Consider the following 19,839-nt stretch of genomic DNA (forward strand, 5'->3'; position numbering starts at 1 on the left):
AATTTTATAAGAAAAGAAAAATATATTTACGATTAGTGGTAATTTATGGAGTTTAGAGTGAAACACACAAAATAAAATTGATGATTATAATTTAGGGTAAACTATATATTTGATTCCTATTTTTTACACCATATTTTAATTTGGTTCCTAACATTTCAATTGTGCCAATTTGGTCCCTAACTTTTCAATCTCATGTCAATTTAGTCCCTACTGTTATATCTTGTATGAAAATTGATGACATGAAAAACGACCAAAATAAAATTTTAGTTTATTTTCACATCAACGGAAGCTAATTTTTTATTTTGGCCATTAGACATGTCATCAATTTTCATCCAAAAGATAACAATAGAGATTAATTGACATGGTACTAAAAGGCTTAAGACCAAATTGACACAATTAAAAGGTTAGAGATCAAATTAAAATATAATGTATAAGATAGAAACCAAAAATATAGTTTACCCTACAATTTATTAATTTGTGCGTTGGGCGTATATTTTTTACAAGGGCACGAGGTAATGAGTAATAACCCATATCTAAAAAGGCAATTTCTTGATTTCTTAATGAAAAAAATATATACACTCGTGCTAAAAACAAAAGGAAATGAACACCGTGTTACATTGTTATCGTGAGAAAAAGCTGTCTTTATTAATTAATGACTTAAAGGCCTACAGAATTGGTGAATGACTCATAAAATGTCCCTGCTGACTTAGACGATCGCACCAAATGCTGTACCAATCTATTTGCAATTTTTATGACGCGTAGGCCAGAAGTTGTACCAATTAACCAAAATTATGTATGTCTTCTACCAAAGAAATAAATAAATTATTATGTATGTCCACTATAGATGGTGGACTTTAGGTCCAATGTCATTTTCACAACATGTTTCTCAGTCTTGGTGGCCGGTGAAAACTCTAATGCAAATGAAGAAAGGCATTTTAATATAGGTTATAATTATATTTAATTAGTCTCCCAGACAACATTGTGAGTATTGTATTGTTAACTACTATATCCCATTTTTTTGCTTTATTAAAAAAAAAAAAAAAGTTTTTTACTTAATCAATCTTTGACGTTAGATTAGAGACACTTAGCTAACGTTCAATTCTAGTTGACTCTCAATTAGTAAAGTTTTTTTGTTGTTAAATAAAAAGTTAGTTCAAATAATACCTTTACTGAAAATCAATTGATATTTTAATCTGATAATTAAGTGCAATCACACACCATATATTTAAATTCTATTTAGGCAAGAAAAAAAGCATTGGTCCAGATATTAAATTTAAAAAAAAAAAAAAAAAAAAAAAGAGACTACTAAATTAAGTACCTAGCTCTAGAAGCAAGATATCATAGATATGTACCCAGTATATACATGCATGCATGTACAATCATATATAAATTAGTATTTGTCTGCCGAATTCTTCATTTCATGACATTTTATGTGACAATGCCTCCTATGGCATCACACAGCAGGCATCTATGTCCTATGATATGATTCAATACTCAATAGGAGTATTTGGATTATATATTGCCTCAATTATTATCGTGATCTCACTTGGTGTACTACATAAACCTTTCTAGAATAAACGTATTTTAAATGGTTGTAATGCATGTCTACAACATCTCTATTGGCAAACATATTGCAACAATTTTATTTATTTATTTATTTATTGAATTGATGGAATATGCTTCACGCTTAGGTTACAACAAAAAAAAGGGCCTGCTGCTTCGCCATGTAGATCTTATCATGTAAATCATGATTGTGTGTTTTTTAGGTTATTTTTTCTGTGATAAATCATGACGGTGTTGTTTAGGTTTTTGTCTTTTTCATAAACCATGTGGCAACATTATCTTATTGAAAAGCCTGCGCCGCATCAGTAAAAACACCAGCAAAAATTTCTTAATATAACGCAATTTGGAATCATGGACCAAATCTACAAAAGGCCCGGTGCCCAAAAAAATAGTCTACAAAATGCCGAAAAAAACAGAAAGCCCAAAATGCATTCTTAGGTCTACACTAGTTGGCCATTTGTCCAAAGGAATACCAATTTTCTAAAATATTGGCCGAAATTGGTCACTACATGGGATGGACTGGAAGCCCAAAATCTAGTTATGACATCGGGCGGGCATAAAAGCCCAAATATCCTTGGTACAAAAACTAGGCTTGGAGGCCTGAAAAATCTATAAAACCTTGTCAAAACCCAAAAGTCTCTCCCAGGCAAAATGGACACCCAAAAGATTAACTGGCCCATGAAAAAATTTAATAGGTCATTCAATCCATTAAGGTTTCATAGCCCAAACTCCATTTCAAGTACAAAAAGGGGAAAGCCTATCCCACTCGGTAAAAAACAAAGGGGAAAATGGGATAAAGAAGAATAAAAGAGAGAAGAAGAGCAACAGCGTCTAAGCCCACTAAGGCTCTGTTTGGTTGGAGTGATAATAAAAGAGATAAAAAAGGGAGAAAGAAAAACATGGGAGAAAGGAAAACAAGAGAGAAAATGATGTTTTCTCTTATTTGGTTTAGGAGAGAAAACCCAAAGGATGAAAACAAACTTTTATCCTCCCAATTTGGGAGAAAAACTGAGAAGAAAAGAGAGAAAAGAGGGACTTACCTCTTGAATTACACGTTTACCCCCTCAAAGTTGACATCTTATATGTGGTTTTCCAAAAATATATATATATATTGGAGTTGTGTGCTGGTCAACTTGGTCCTTATCTTTTTTCTTTTTTCTTTTTTTTTTTTTTTTTTTTTTTTTTTTTTCCTTTTTTAATTCCTTTCTTTTGTGTTCATCCTTTCTTTTCACAAAATTTTTTTTTTTTTTTTTTTTTAAAGTTTTGGGTTCTTGAACTTATCCTTTTTTTTTTTTTTTTTTTTTTAATGAAGTAATCATTCAAACATAAATTTTTAATAAAAATGTAATGTTTTTTTTTTTTTTTTACCTAAGTTGGATATAATGGTTAATTTATACAAACTCTATTTTCTATCCTCACATTTTTTTTCTCAACCAAATAAAAGAATTTTTCATCCCTCTACTTTTCTACACTACTAACCAAACAAGAGAAAAATGGAAATTAATCCTGATTTTCAAACATTATAATTAGTAGGCTACGTTTTCAAACTATATTTTTTACTAGCATCTCGAGTCTAAGAGACTCAATTTAGGGTCTATAAATCGAGTTTTTGGGACTTGATTTTCATGAGTTGTTCACATCTGATGTGGCACTTTTTCCATGTGGCATCTACTTGGAAATCGAGTCTCTAAGACTCAATTTCTAACCCCAAAAATAATAATTATGAATGACCCAAAATCAACAGCAAAAACGCAGAAAGAAAGAAAAAAAGAAAGAAAGAGAGAGAGAAGAAAAAGAAGAAGAAGAAGAAGAAATGAAGATGCAAGCTCAAGCTGACCTAGGCCACGCAAGACTAGGCTGCATGAGACCTAGGTTGTAGCATGACCCAGGCCGCGCGAGACCCAGGTCGCAGCGTGACCTAGGCCGTAGTAAGACCCAGGCTGCAGTGCTACCCAAGCTGTAGCGCAACCCAGGTCGCTGCGCGACCCAGGCTAGGCCGTAGCGCGACCCAGGCCTCTTTCACTACAACCCCTATTTCTTTTTCTTTTTTTTTCTCTCTCTCTCTCTCTCTCTGATGAACACGTATTCTTCTCTAATGAACACACATTTTCAGAATTGTTGTTGTCGTTGTGGTTTTCTTTGTTGTTAAGGTGAGAAGGTGTAAACACATATTTTCAGAATTGCTGTTGTCGTCGTAAATGTAAAATAGATGTAAATCTAGTCTTAGAGACTCGATTTCCAAGTAGATGCCACATGGAATAAGTGCCACATTAGACGTGAACAACTCATGAAAATCAAGTCCCAAAAACTCAATTTATAGACCCTAAATCGAGTTTCTTAAACTTGAGATGTTAGTAAAAAATATAGTTTGAAAACGTAGCTTACTAATTATAATGTTTGAAAATCAGGGTTAATTTCCCATTTTGGCCAACCAAACACATATGAGAAAAAAACTAAATATTTTCTATCCTCGCACTTTTCTATTTTCTCTCCTATTCTTCCACTTTTCCACTCATCCAACGATTCCAACCAAACAGACTATAAAAGCTAACCAAACAAACAATAACTTATCAAAGCTCTGGTGATAGGCTTAGTATTACCCTTACCATCACATGGCGTGGAGTTGATGAATCCACGCCGGAAACCATTTTTTTTTTATTCAATAATAAAATATTAAAATTAAAATCCGTTACACTAAGGATAAAAAAAAGGATATAAATAACCCATTTTCACTAACAAGTCTCTTGTTGCTAGTTCATGGAAAAAGACAATATCAATCTTTTGTTTTTTTTTTTTTTTTTTTCATAACTTTTCAACACATTGTGAAAGCAAAAAGCAGCCCTATTTGTATTAGAGTTTTGACCAAAGCTTGAAGGAGCTATGGCTGAAACTCCAAAAGGACCTAAAACTTGCTATTTCTCTCATCTACACATGACTTTTCCAAAGAAAAAGCATCACAAAACACAAATTCGTAAGCTAAGCTCATCAAACTTTATAAGAAACCCAAGAATTCTTGGTTTGGAGGGTCTAAGAGTATGTTTAGTAAAATCTAGCAATTCAAGATTGATGAAAGAGGCTTAGCATGTTATCTCCAGCCTCATTGAACCTCTTATGAGCTAGTATGTAATAGGTTTACATTTGATCAACATCCTATGCACTTGACAAGTGTGAGGAGTGGTAGAGTCATAAATTTATCTATTGGGAGTAGGGATGGCAATTTAGATTCGACCCGCTGATACCCAGCCCGGCCCGACCCTAATGGGCCGGATTTTACCCGGTCTGATAAAGAATAGGGTCAAGTATTGGGTTTTTTTTTTTTAAAACCCAAAGTGGATTTGGGTCGGGTCAGGTCCGGGTTTTATCAAAAAATCCGAAACTTGACCTAGATCAGACCCGGTTATATATATATATATATATATATATATAATTACTTAATTACCCTCACATATATATAGTTAAAAACCCTAAACTTTTCTACTTCTCTCCTCATTTCAGGCTTTCAACTCACACCTCCACCTCTCCCTCTTCATCTCTCAGCTCTCTCACACACATGGCCACAAGCCCACAACACACACGGCCACAAGCAAACTGAGTCCTCTGCCCCTCTCATCTTCCTCACGTCGCCACTGCATAGGTTTTATCCCACGCCGCTGCCACACAAGCTCTCTACTCTCTCAACTCCGTTTTGTCCTCGCCGTCGCTGATCTCGCACTGTCGCACAGACGGCACAGTCCTCTGCCTCTCTCATCTTCCTCGCCCATGGCCACAAGTGTGACACGACCTCACTCCACCTCATTCTCCATTTTTTTTCTTTTTTCTGGGTTCAGTTCGCCTCAATCATGTGAGTTTGTCTTTGTGTTTGTGTTTATGATTTCTGAAAGGGAAAAATGAAAATCATATATCTGAAATTTGTGTTTGGTTTGTGATTTTGAAAGGGAAAATCGTAGATCTAAAATTTGTGTTTGTGATTTCTATGTTTATGTTTGTGATTGTGTTTGGATTTGTGTTTGTGTTTGCGATTTTGGGTTGAAAAATCATAAATTAAAATTTTTGTTTCTGATTTTCTCTCAAAAAAAAAAAAAATTGTTTTTGATTTTGGGTTGGACTGGTCATGATGGACAGGGCCCATGGGGCTCGTGGGGGCGGGTCCGGGTCCCGGAAAAAAAAATCAGTTTAGTAAACGGGCCGGATCCGGGCCGCGGGTCTTGGCTCGCAGGTTGGGTCCAAGTATGAAAAAACCCGGCCCGAACCCGACCCGTTGCCATTCCTAATTGGGAGGGTGAATAAAAAATATGAGATAATTAAAAAAAAATTTCTCTATATATTAATTATATCCATGCTATGTACAATAGTCTAAATTAGTATTGTAAAGTCAACACAATTTAATATACAAGTTAAGTTCTTCTCAAAAGAAATGTACAAGTTAAGTATTTTATAACTCAATATGTACTACAAAAAGTGTATTTATGAAATGTAAATGATCATGAGACAAGACTGGCAAAAATATTTGGTATCTATACTCAAAAACAAACAATAATATAAAAGTTAAGTATTTTTATTCAAAATTGTAACCTACACTCTTTTAGAGAGCTAAAGTCATTAATTATTGAATTAGAATAGAATTTCTTACGCAAAAGGTATTATTTTCTGAAATACCATCTTTCTTTCCTTGAAGAATGAATTAGTAGTTTTGAACTTACCCATTAATTATAGTTCTTAAGATAAATTATATATATATATATATATATATATTATTGCTAAAAAGTTGACAATCAATCATTCAAATTTCATTGCATGCACCCCAAAAAAAAAATCAAAAAACCAATAAGGCAATTACATATTATATTAATCTATAAATACTATATAACTGAAGTCTTTGATTTTTTGTTGACTTTATGAGAGCTTGCTACATCAGCTTTGTTGCTATATATATATATATATATATATTAATTATTAACATTTTATTATTATTATTTAAAAAAAAAAACAATTTGACTCTCCCAAAAAACCAAACATCTTTCTACCTATATTATCTAAAAAAAAAACCCGAACATCTCTTCTGACTCTCCCTTTTTCAATCTCGACTTCCTTTCCTTTTGATTCTCTACTCTTTCTTTTGATTCTTAAAATTTACTCCTACGAGCACAAAATTAAAACTCTCAAAACCCCAATGCAAAAGATAATTCCTGCTTGAACAGTGCCTCAATGCTATTGCCAAGCCAATCCTACTCCCACACTCAGACCCTAAAATCCCTATTGCCAAGCCAATCCTACTCCCACATAAGGTTTTGAAACCCAGATCGGACCGTACGGTCCGACTGGGAAAACCTTGAACCGGCCATTTTTACGATCTGTTAAACATGAAGAACCGTTCCATGCAAAAAAAAGCAATGAACCATACGGACCGCCCGGTTCTGTGAACCGTGACTAGTTCAAGTGGTTCACACGGGTCCTTTGTTTCAAGCCTTAAACAGCACCATTTTGGACTCTCTTCCCTGTTTTTTTTTCCTATACGGCATCGTTTGGACTTTGGAATTGGATCATTCTCTTAAACAAGAAACCTTCGCCTCACTCTTTCAATCAAGAAACCCTCGGTAAATACCAGCTGAAATTCAAGATTTGGCCGCCATGGAGTTTGGACTGTAAAACTAAAATCTCAACCAAAAAACAAAAACAAAAACAAAAAAAAATAGAAGAAGAAAGAAATGAAATAAACAAACATACCTTACAAAAAAAATAAAGCAAAACAAAAAAGCCACGGTGAGAAACTTGAGTGAGAAGTTGAGAAAAGTCAAATGAGATGAAGCACTGGTAAGTTGAAGGAGATGCACACAAAGGAAAAAGGTAGAAGAAAGAGGAAGACAACATAAAATGACAAAGATGAGAGGAAATTTAAAACTGAGAAGAGTGGAAATTGAGGAGTGTGACTAGATGTGTGTGGATGAGAAAATATAAGAGAAAAAAATATATGGAAAGGGAGTGAACCAGCTGGTGAGGAAAAAAGGAGTAATATAGAATATTGAAAATATAATTGGTTGGACAAAGTGCAAGCCAACTTTCTAAGTTTCATACTTTCATTTTGTTTTTGTTTTTGTTTTTTTGTTTTTTTTGGCATTAAAAGAATTAATTAGTATACTTTAATAAAATAATAGTAGTTTAAGTAAATGATCATATTAGTTCTAAGATAACAAGTTTTATAAATGTATTAAAAATATAATTTTTTTTTTGTAAGTAATAAGATATGAAATTATATATATATATATATATATTTGTAGTAGCTCCGAAATGGTACACTGAAATGAGCCGATATTGAACCAGTACCGAAACATTCCATTCCAATAGACAAACCGAAACGGTATTCATAACATTGGTTTTATGTATTTTTGTAAGAAACAATGTGTAATGGATTACACATTGTTACTGTGAAGTGGTCAGTTTTGTGGAAGCCATTGTTACTGTGAAACCTACTGTTGGTGGATTACTTTCAAACCTTGGGATAGATCGAGGGCTAGATGATATAAAAGATTTTCTTGGTGAAACACTCGTCTTGGAGCTTGTTAGTTAAATCCTTGTGAATTAGACTATTTTAGTTAATTTTTCTATTTTTTTATTAATTTAATATTTTTATATATATTTAAAATAAATATTAAATTAATTATGACGTCATCACAGTTCGACCCCAGTTCAATCTCGGTTCGACCTCAAACACCTTGAACCTCCCCCTTTTATGGTTCAATGAACGGTCCGGGTTTCAAAACCTTGCTCCCACATTCTCTTCTTGAATGTAAAAAATCTTATTTAAATGCTTGGCTATTATGGGTTTGATTGATTCCTGCTAAGTATTAAAATTTGGAGTTTTTATGGTTGATTTATGTATAAGTGAAGTTTTATTCGTAGCTTTTTAGACATTTTTTATATTGAGATTTAGATGATCTTAGGTACCTAATTGACTCAACTACAAAGTTCAGGATATAATCACTTTGCAATTTCTAAAACTGACATTTATAATCACTCAGGAGAATGTGATTATTTTTCTTCTTTAATACTCTTTATGTAGTAAATTGTTTATATCGATCCAAATTAAATCATATTTGATAGGCCAAAAATGTATTGACCCATTTTGGCAAATTAATTAATTAATTACCCAAGTGAATTAATTAAGTCAATTTAACATTTAATAGTGTGGTAGCACAAACAAATCACCAATTAAGTTAAATATAGCGGAAAATAAATTTGACACAGGTGATTTATTTATGAATGGGGAAAACCACTATGGCAAAACTACACCGGGTGAATTTAAGGTCACCACTCCCGAGAATCCACTATTATCAAAACAAGCGGTTACAAGTAAAAGAAATCTCAGTACCTAATACCAACCTACAGTTGAACCCTTATCTTAATACCTAATTGGAATTGTAATGTAGCTACAATCTCTTCGTTCAATGCACAAATCTCAGTATGTGACTAACAAATGATGCACACATCCCAGTATGTGACTAAGGTTTTGTTTGGTTCATGTAAAATATTTTCCGGAAAATAAATATTTTTCAGAAATGCTATTTTCGGGAAAGAAAAATATTTTCAAGTGCTTGGTTGCATTCCAAAAAATGCTTTGAAAAATATTTTCTAGTGTTTGATTATTTTACTGAAAATGCTCTAAAAAACCCATTTTTAGCATGTTTCTCACATTTTCTTAAGATCCAAACAAATATTATTACATATAAACAACACAAGAAACAAAAATCAAAACAAAAACATCATTTTCACAAACTCAGTGAGAGGGGGAAGAAAGAGCGAGAGATTGAGGGAAAGAGAGATCGGGAAAGAGAGAATCGGAGTGGATGGAGGCGGCGGCGGTCAGATTGGGTGGGTTTGGGGGTGGAGTGGAGTGGGCTGGTGGTCTGTAGCGACCAGATCGGCGATTGGTGGTGGTGGCCAGTGCGTTGGAGAGCCTGGTGGAGCACGGCCTGTGGTCAGTTGTCAAGATCGGAGCTCATCGGTGCATGGCTGGCGATCGGAGAGGTGGATTGGTGATGAGGGAGGGGTGGGCTGAGATCTGGGTAGACCGGTGTTTGTAGGTCTTGGGTGTTTGGCTGGCGCGTGATCTAGGCAGTGGGCCGGCGTGATCGAAGCTTGGCTGGGCTGGCCGGAGTTTAGCTGAGGTGAGGCATGATCTGGGTTTTGTGGATGTGCTCATGCTCGAGCTCTCTCTCTCTGTGTTTGCACGTCTGTGCGACTGTGAGTCCCTTCTTTCTTTGCACGTCTCAGGAACGGAAATGGTTTGAAGTGAAAATAACGACAGAAATCATTTTCCGCCCCATTGCTCTTATTTTACGGTCAACACTGAAAACATTTTCAGTTTGACCCAATTTTCCGGACCAATCAAACAGCCTATTTTACGGAAAAGCATTTCTGAAATTAGTTTGAAGCCAAAACAAACACAGCCTAACACACCAATTTGAGGAAGATGTTGGCTGCAAAATTCTTCAGTTCATCCAACAAAAAAGATCATGAAACTCCTTGATTACAAAACCCTTAGCGCAAAGACAGAGTATCTTCTACAAAGAATATGATGAACTAGGGCAAGAATGTCTCTGGTCATAACATGCATGCAACAACAATTACAACAACTTTTTTCATCACTTTGCATCACACGTGACGGCCCTTAAAATAATCCTTATATATGTCTAGAGTTGATCATGAAACTCCTTGGTTACAAAACCCTTAGCGCAAAGACTCAGTAACTTTTACAAAAAATATGATGAACTAGGGCAAGAATGTCTCTAATCATAACATGCGTGCATCAACAATTACAACAACTTTTTTCATCACTTTGCATCACAGGCGACGGCCCTTAAAATAATCCTTATATATGTCTAGGGTTGATCATAAAACTCCTTGGTAACAAAACCCTTAACGCAAAGATGCAGTAGCTTCTACAAAAAATATGATGAACTAGGACAAGAATGTCTCTGGTCATAACATGCGTGCATCAACAATTACAACAACTTTTTTCATCACTTTGCATCACACGTAACGACCCTTAAAATAATCTTTATATATGTCTAGGGTTGTGAGAAAAGAAACTCTACACAAATATTCATGGATATGCGTGAAATCAGATCTAGAAATTCTAATTTCGTAATTATCGACAAATTCAACTTCTGTCGAGCTTCAACATTAAACCTCAATAGAAAGGATTTTGTCAAGATATTTGTCGAGCTTTAATAAACAGCACTTCTTCACTCGTTTCTTGAAGTATTAAACATATCCTAGATCTACTAAATTGCAAGTAAGTGCGTTTTATCAAAGGATTTGCCAATTTACTTCACATATGTCTCTTAAAATTCTCACATATGTCCTAACAAGATTGTTGTTCACTTTAACCTTTATAACGTTTGCTTATACCTTTTGATTAAAGAGTATGATACTTATTGTTCTACAATGACTGCGATATGAATTTTGTGATATGCCACCAAAAACATACAGAAAATTGAAATATTAATATTTAAATCTTTTACTGTTTTACGCCTTTTGGCTTAATTTATGTTTGATCAGTTTAATTTTTTAAATTAACTTGTAAACTTGTTGAGATCCCTTTAATATTTTCCCCTTTTTTCCAGCACATTCAAGTTGTTTGTGTCAAACATGTTTCTAATATAAGTTTTATCCATGCTTTATGACTATAGCCACCTCCCTTTTCTTTTGTACAAAGTGCTTATGAATCTAAATTCAAGAATTGTCATGGATATTTTGTGGTTTTGGTTGAGAAGAGTTTGAATGAAGGGTGCTAATGCTGATTAACTCTATTCTTGTTGCGGTTATAATTCTAGTGTGCCATTGTGTGTGTGGGTTGCATTTGCATTACAGGTTGTAAATTATTATTATTATTATTTTTATTTATTTTTTATTTTTTTGTGTTTTGGCTACTTTTATTTAAGTTGAATTTCATGTAAGATGTGGTGGAGATTTATAATAGAAATGGTATGTTCAGTTGACTTCAAGCAAACCTTGCACATCTTTCTCTTCCATAATTGTGTCGTTTTAGATCATCACTTTCATGATCCTTTGTGTTTGAGATATTCACATGATAAATAGGCTTAAAGTATGTTCTTTTGGGTTGACCATCGAGCACTCTTGGCATGATGGTCACTCCACAAATATGGGGGCAAGGGCGGGATTCAAATCTCTAAGAGGAAACTTTACACATATATATACTTAAATTAGATTAGAGTGAGATTTCTATCTCTGATAAAAAATATGTTCTTTCAGGTTAACACAATAATAATTGAAAGCAAGAAACTCCTAATTTATAACATCTTCCTTCTTTGAATCACATTGACTGCACTACTCATATTGGCATTTTCATGTGCTGCTCATGACTAACATGAATATATTCTTTCGCTAACCACCTCATGGTAAGCAAAACTGAAGGAAATTTTGCATTAAAAATATCTAGACATAAATTCATATGTGCTATGGAGACATGGAATGTTTAACAGCAAAATTAGTTAGACCTCTTTTTCTTTTACCATTTCATTCTATACAATGTATTTATTTGTAGCGGAATTAATGCTCTTCTTTTTGCCCCTTTGTTTTTTCAAACCACTTTAGGGTCCACAAATTGAAGAACATTTTTATTAAAAATGACATCCAAAATATCAATTCCCTCACTAAAAATATGGGAATAGTTCAAATATGATATAAACCTGTGCATTGCGACTAGTTTATGTATAAATTAGTATATGATATATTATAGTATATATTTGTCAATTTTAATGATATTTTATTATATTTTTAATGTTATAGAATATATTTATTAATTTAATAACAAATAAAGAATAAAAGAAAAGTCATGCCTAGGGATTCTACTTTTGCTTTTGAAGAATTCAATATTATACGGTACTGGTGGACCTGCAGGTAATTTGCGAATCTTGGACGAACAGAGCAAATCAGCAAATCAGACCAGTTGTTTAATTCATAAACGATTGAAGTTAAATAATAATAATAATAATAATAATAATTAAAAAAAAAAGAAGAGAAGAGGCAAATCAGGAGAGAGAGAGAGCGTCAAAGAGTCACCGTGGTCGGTGCCGCCATCGCGTGTGTGGCTTATTTGCCTACCCAGATGCAAATTTGCAGCTAGAATCTAGTGGAGCAAATAGCAATATGTGACTGCATGGTGGTGTAATTTTTTGAGGATATAGAAAAAGATGAACATTGCTATGAAAATTGTTGCAGCAAATCACAACCTCCTACACTCTCAAGTAAGCCACAAAAGGTTTTTTTAACGAGGAAGGAGGAAAATTATAAATCTATTTTTCCCCCTTTATTTGTTGAGAATTGCTATAATAACCATGTGTTCATCATAAGCTTATGAATGTCCAATTATTTTAAGTTAGTGATATATAAATTTACCATTAAAGAAAAAAAAAATTATTTATGGGAATGGAAGCTAGAAGCATATGTAATCTTTAAAAAAATTAAAAATGATTGTGATAACTCATACATGAGTATATCTACTAGACTCTTCTCAAAATATTTGGGGGACTATAGCTCCCCTAGTCCCAACATGACTTTGCCATTGGCTGTGAGGATCTACTTCTTCAAAGAAGATGGTCAAGCCCACAAAATGGTTACTCAAATAACAATGTTTTACCTCCTAGATTGAAGGTTTTTGAATGGAGTCACTAGTTAATTTAATTAAAGAACAATAAAAAAAATTAAGAAAACCTCATGAAATATATCTTTATTGAACAACTTTGAAATTACATTATTGAGATGATCAAAATTACATGGCTTATGGCTTTGGCCCTAGCTACAATTTAGAAAAGAAAGATTACATGGCTTTATTTGGTAATTACAATCTAAAAATAACAAGATTGTATTACTTTGTTTACTAGTTACAATCTAGAAAATCAAATTATATTGATAAGAATCAAATAAACGGACCCAAAATCTAATTTCAAGGCTAGGTTCTAAAAATGGAAAGTGTTAAGTATCAATTCCATCTAATCTGAATATCAATTTTCAAAAAATTAGTAGTTATATTATGTTATGCACTGATCATACATCCAATTATGCTATACATGATGGAGACAAAATTTTGTTCATTATGCGGTTTAAATCATAAAAGGAAAATATAATCCTAGTATGCATGTTAATCATATTAGATGCATGATCATATCAAATATCTACCAATATCATCAAAATTTAACATTAAGGAGGATGATGTACTGTGTGTGGAATGTTCAATTCATTAATTTGTGAAATACTGATGTGGTGTGCTAGTATTGGAGGGTGAAAACAAAGGTTTTACCCCAGTTCCTTATTGAATTTCAAATCTTTTGAGACTATATTTTAAATTTATGTTTGTTGATGCCCATTTTGGCAGAAATGCCCAATAGCAGGAAGAAGCCCAACAATATGAGAGAAAAAGAGTTAGTAAATTAGGAAGAAAGCTATTATGCCCGAATGACAGGAATAATGAATCATAGGCTTAGAAAATAATAAATGGGCCTCAAAGAAAGTAAGCAGGCCTAAAGGAGCCAAGAGAAAAGAAGTAGTAAACCCATGAGTATTATATGAAGAAGAAAACAAGAAAGAATGGACCAAAGAGGCCTAAAGTAATGAATTAAGTGAGTAAGGGGTTGGTGGAAAACTCATGATCCCCAAAAGTAAAGGATGTGGTAATTTGAGCCGAGGAAGCCCAAAAAACTTAGCAAAGGCCCATGGAAGTAAAATGGGCCGAAAATGCCCAAGAAAAGGAAACGGGCCAAGGATGCCCAAAAGGATGAGATGGGCCAAGGAAGCCCAGAAGCAATGGAATGAGTCAAGGAAGCCCAAAATAGTATGAATACTAGCCCAATGGTAATACTGGGCCACGGGAATTAAGTAAAGGGAAAGTATATAGCAGGCCCAAAAAGGGCCAAGTAAGCACGGGTCATACAATAAAACAGCAGGAATGACAGAATGACATGGCAGAAGTGCTAGCAGACCTACGAAAGGGGCAAAGGATGGATTAGAGGAGGAATAAGTCACAATCAAGCAAGGCCCAACCTAGGAAGGAAGTAAGACATAAAGAACGAAGGCTCAGAGAACCATTCACGTCACAAGAGGTCAAGCATGAGCAGCAGAATGTATAGACAAGCCTTCAAGTCATGGCAAACGCATAAGCAGCAGACAAGCCATAGACACACATGAAAGTGGAGCACGCACATGACTCAGGCACCACCAACCTACACCCAGCCAATACAGGAAGTGGTGAGTCATGGGTGAGAGGTAAGAAAGGGTATGGTCTGACGGTAGGGAGAAGGGGAGAGCCTATTTTGGGATTCCCGCTCAAGCTCTTTTAGGGGAAATATCCTGCTAGGATGACATACCACCCAAAATGGAAAGATGAGTTGGAATTACTGGGTGCATGCCATAAGGGATAGTGAGAAAGAAAGCCCACTCTTATCCGGATGGGAATACCACGGTGAGCAAACAAACAAAATAAGACTCTTTGTCTGGTAATGGGAAGTGGTACAGCCAGCACAGGTAAATGGTGGTGGCTAGGCAACTAACAGACCAGTGGGTGGTTTGGAAGGACACCCACACCCAGACAAAAGCGGGTAAAGGGTAAAATAGTAAAAACCCATCACAACAGGCAGTATAAAAGGGGTCTTTCGTTGTGCACAGAAAAAAAGGAACAAGAACACAGAAGCAAAGAGATAACATAACAGCACTACAAAAGAAAAGAGTGGAAAACAGAGTAGCAAAACTTAGAAGAGAAAGAGAGTTAGAAGAAAAAATAGAGAGTAGGCAAGAGTGAGACGGCAGGCATGCACCAATAGGCTAATCCCTTCTCTCCCTTTAAAAACCTAGCATCTATTAAGGATTAAGGAATCTGAGCATAAGCCATTTAGGCCCATTCTCTCAAAGTGGGTAATTTCTATGACAAGATCTCTTTGTGAGGTTGCCCACATTGAAGAAGTGGTTCCCTTCTTGGACTTAACTCCGTAAGACAACCAAGCAGAGCAGACTAACCATTTCTTCTTTCGTTTTATTGATTAAGCATTGGTGTTATCTCCCTCTTATTATTATCATCTTATTTATATTTCATTTATACTGCTGCATTACTTTACCTTTTATTTCATTCAATATTTTCCGTTTTTCAGCTGATGGTGAGCACGCCCCCTTTATTGTTGCTATATTATATCTGCCTGCCATAACCCTTTTGTAATAGTTTCCTCTGTCATGGGCATATCACCAAAGTTTTAGCAAAGGGGCCTTCATTTGCACACAATCCCGTTTGGGGTGTGTTGCAGTCAAGCCAGTCCTGACTTTTCTATCCAGAACCTTTAGGCCATAGCGTGACAGGAGACAGCCCAGCTCGCAGTTGCAAAAAAACCCACCACAATATTTTGTAAAACACCTTGCCAAACAAACATTTTTTTATAAGACACACCACTTTTTTTTTTTTTTTTTAAATTAACAAAACTATTTTTAAATCGGACTACCAAATACGCCCCATTTACCTTCCTCTTCATCTTTTTTTATTTCTTTTTAATCTTTTTCTTACTTTTTCTGACGAAAAAACTAAAATAATAGCTTGTTTCCCGAAAAAACAAAAGAAAAAAATTGCAAAGAAGGTTGATTAAAATAGATTTATAAACGATAAAAAAAAAAATGTTATCTTTGGAGTAAGAATACTATTTTTTCTGGATACATTTTTAGGTCGTAGAAATTTCATAGTACATAAGATCTCTAGTGATATACAATAATCAATAATAATTAATATACAGAACATGTGGGATGACATTGAGCGGCAATCAATCACAGATCCTGTATTCTAACAAGGTGACAATTCTGATCCAAACCATAAGATTTTTTGCCATATTCGTGGCACCTCAACATCATGAGTGGCACTCAATGACTCATGGTCACTGGCTCACAGCGTAGACAGACATAAAAGAATAACCTAAATTAAGACAAAGCAACGTCGTGGGGAGCACAAACGTGAGGTGACCTTCTCATACTGGGTCAACATTCAACTAACCAATTTACCAACCAGCTCAATTCTCAAAACTCCACCACGTCCTTACACCCTTTCATTTCATTTCTCTCCAGCCAAATTGTAGTAAAAAAAAAAAAAAAAAAATCAATGAGTTTCTCAATAATTTTAGGGATAAAATTAATAAAATAAATAAAGAATTATGAAGAAGAATTCTCCTTCTTTTTCGATATGATTCTTCAAGTCTATCCAATTCTCTAAACCCAAAATCCATCTTCTCTTTTGACACACACACAAAAAAAAAAAAAAAAAAAAAAAAGAGTCATGGAGAAAGATCCACATCCGGAAAATGGTGAGGATAACGATAATGTGTCTTCGAAATCGGGTGATGAACAACCTGCGGGAAGCGAAGAAAACGAAGTTGTGGAGGGCACAACCTCGGATCCAGATTTGAGCCTTACACAGATTCTGGACGAGGCTGATCGGTTCTTGGAGGCTTTAATCAATGCCGAAGACAAATCGAACCCACCTTCGGAAGTTCCGAAATCCGTTGAGTTATTGTCGGAAATGGTGGAATGCATGATCAACAACTACGTTAATGCCAGCAAAGCTTCGGAGGCAAAGTTTGGTCGAGATCCTGAATACGACACGTCGCTTATGGAAGCCTTGAATCGGATTTCGAAGCTGTCGATTGAGTTTGGCAAATTCCCATCGAGCTCGGCGTTGTCATCTTCTCTAAACCGAACGAGCATCGTGTTACAACAAGCGATGTCGTTTTTGGAGGAAGTGTTTCGTCACTTGCTTGAAGAAACGAAATCCATCGTTGTGGAACAAAAATCTCAACAGAAGACATGGAAGCAGGCCTCGTTCAATTATTCGCATCAAGAAAGCGATCGGTGTATCCACCCACCCGAGCTTGAATCAAACAAGGAAGACGAATTCCCTGGATTTTCCCAGGAAACCATTTACCACGTGAAAAAGATTGCCACGGCAATGGTTTTGGCTGGGTACGAAAATGAATGTTGCATGGTTTATAGCATTTTAAGGCAGACCGCGTTTAAAGGGACATTGAACAAGCTAGGATATGAGTATATTAGCATCGACGAGATACAAAGAATGCAATGGGAATCATTGGAGGGAGAAATTGCTTTGTGGATCAACGTGGTCAAGCAATGTTACACTAATTTTTTCTCCAAAGAGAAAAACCTTTGTGACACTATTTTCTCTGACTATCCCTTAATATCACAGAGCCTATTCACCAATCTAGCACACACTGTTGTTATACAGCTTCTTAATTTCGCAGAAGCCGTTGTGTTAACGAAGAGATCGGCTGAGAAGTTGTTCAAGATCCTTGACATATACGAGACTCTTCGCGATCTAATTCCAGCCATCGATGAATTGTGCCAGGGAGATCGCACGCAGGGATTGAAGTCCGAGGCCTCCGAGACCATGACCTGGCTTGGCGAAGCTGCGGTTAGCATTTTCTGTGATCTTGAAAACTCAATCAAGAGTGACAACCATGGAAGAACCCCGGTGCCTAGTGGTGCAGTGCACCCATTGACGCGTTACGTGATGAATTACCTCAAGTACGCCTGTGAATACAAGGACACATTGAAACAGGTGTTTCAACAACACCTAATGATCGATATACCCAAGAATGAGCAACAAATCGATGTCGATGATCATGATGGGGACGTATCTGATGATGGTTCGCCGAAAACGACACCATTTTCTAGACAATTGATGACAATTATGGAGCTTTTGGACGCGAACCTTGATATGAAATCAAAGCTGTACAGGGACCCCGCATTGCAAAACATTTTCTTGATGAACAATGGGAGATACATTCTACAGAAGATCAAAGGGTCGGCGGAGATTCATGAATTGATGGGCGATAGGTGGCGTAGGAGGAGGTCTTCGGAGCTGAGGCATTACCACAAGAGTTATCAGAGAGAAACATGGAGTAAGGTTTTGCAATGTCTAAGCCATGAGGGACTTCAAAGCACAAGTGGGTCTTCACACGGCAAGGTTTCAAAGCTTGTGTTGAAGGAGAGGTTTAAGAATTTCAATGCCATGTTCGATGAAATACAAAAGACGCAGAGCACTTGGGTGGTGAGCGATGAGCAGCTTCAGTCGGAGCTTCGGGTTTCAATATCGGCTGTGATGATTCCGGCTTACCGTTCATTCTTAGGGAGGTTCAAGCAATTTTTGGATCCAGGCAGACAGACTGAGAAGTATATAAAGTACCAGCCAGAAGATATTGAGACTTTGATTGAAGAATTGTTTGATGGAAATCCTACATCTATGTCAAGGAGAAGAACATAATAAAATTACTGAAAGAAGAAAAGATTAGATGTCTTAATGGTAAACAAATTCATTCCTGTGCTGCATCTCAATTTCAATCTGTTATATACTTTGTATGCTTGTGCCTTTTTTTGGGCAGACAATTTATTTGATTTTGATCATATATAATGTTACAGAAAAATTTCCCATGTTTGGTTTTCCATCTCTTTGGTCCAATTCCATCCATGGCCCATTTAGTATTTACATCTATATGTGAATGTAATTTGATTGGGTTCCCAGATAATAATCTAAATTGCTAAAAAAACATGAAGATAATAATCTAAATTAGTTGTAATTGCTCTTGATAGTTCAATGTAATTATTGTTGCTGATCATTAGTCGTCAGACATGATTCTTTTTGGAACTTTTGGTAACGCACGTGAATTTATCACTTGAACTCAAAATTTAGCAGCACCAACTTGTTTTCAGGAACTCAATGAAAACATTCTTTAATGATTTTACAGGAAAAAACATTCAATTTGTTCATTGCATTTCAGTTCCAGGATATATGTTCAAACTTCAAAGACAAGGAAACTTAGTCGTATATTCCCTTGCTAGGTGAGCTCTATTCCCTGATGATTTACTTGTTTGGAAGGAAGAAGTCCCACTAGATCTTGAGAGTGTATTTCAGGCTGATTTATCCGAACTTCTTGTTTACTATACCTTCTTAAAAAAAAAAAAAAAAAAAAAAAAAAAAAAAAAAAATTAAGAAAAGCATTTTATCCATATTTGCTAAGGGATAGTACATTTTATGTCAAAAAGTCCTCTCTCTCTCTCTCTCTCTCTCTCTCTCTCTCTCTCTCTCTCTCTCTCTCTCTCTCTCTCTCTCTCTCTCTCTCTCTCTCTCTCTCTCTCTCTCTCTCTCTCTCTCTCTCTCTCTCTCTGATTGTAAAATTTATAATAAAAAAAATCAGCATCGCACTCTACATCATCTTCAAT

The 19,839-nt window shown here is 35.3% G+C and overlaps 1 protein-coding gene across 1 annotated transcript; it reads left to right on the forward strand.

Annotated features, from left to right (window-relative positions):
- The first annotated feature begins 16,787 nt into the window (after window positions 1–16,787).
- LOC126718108 (exocyst complex component EXO70B1-like) lies at window positions 16,788–19,054 on the forward strand. Its single transcript, XM_050420185.1, has one exon. The coding sequence runs from the start codon at window positions 16,883–16,885 to the stop codon at window positions 18,881–18,883; it is 2,001 nt and encodes a 666-aa protein (XP_050276142.1). The 5' UTR covers window positions 16,788–16,882; the 3' UTR covers window positions 18,884–19,054.
- Window positions 19,055–19,839: the final 785 nt, after the last annotated feature.

This window comes from Quercus robur, chromosome 3 (genome assembly GCF_932294415.1).
Source record: "Quercus robur chromosome 3, dhQueRobu3.1, whole genome shotgun sequence".
Classification (NCBI taxonomy): Eukaryota; Viridiplantae; Streptophyta; class Magnoliopsida; order Fagales; family Fagaceae; genus Quercus; species Quercus robur.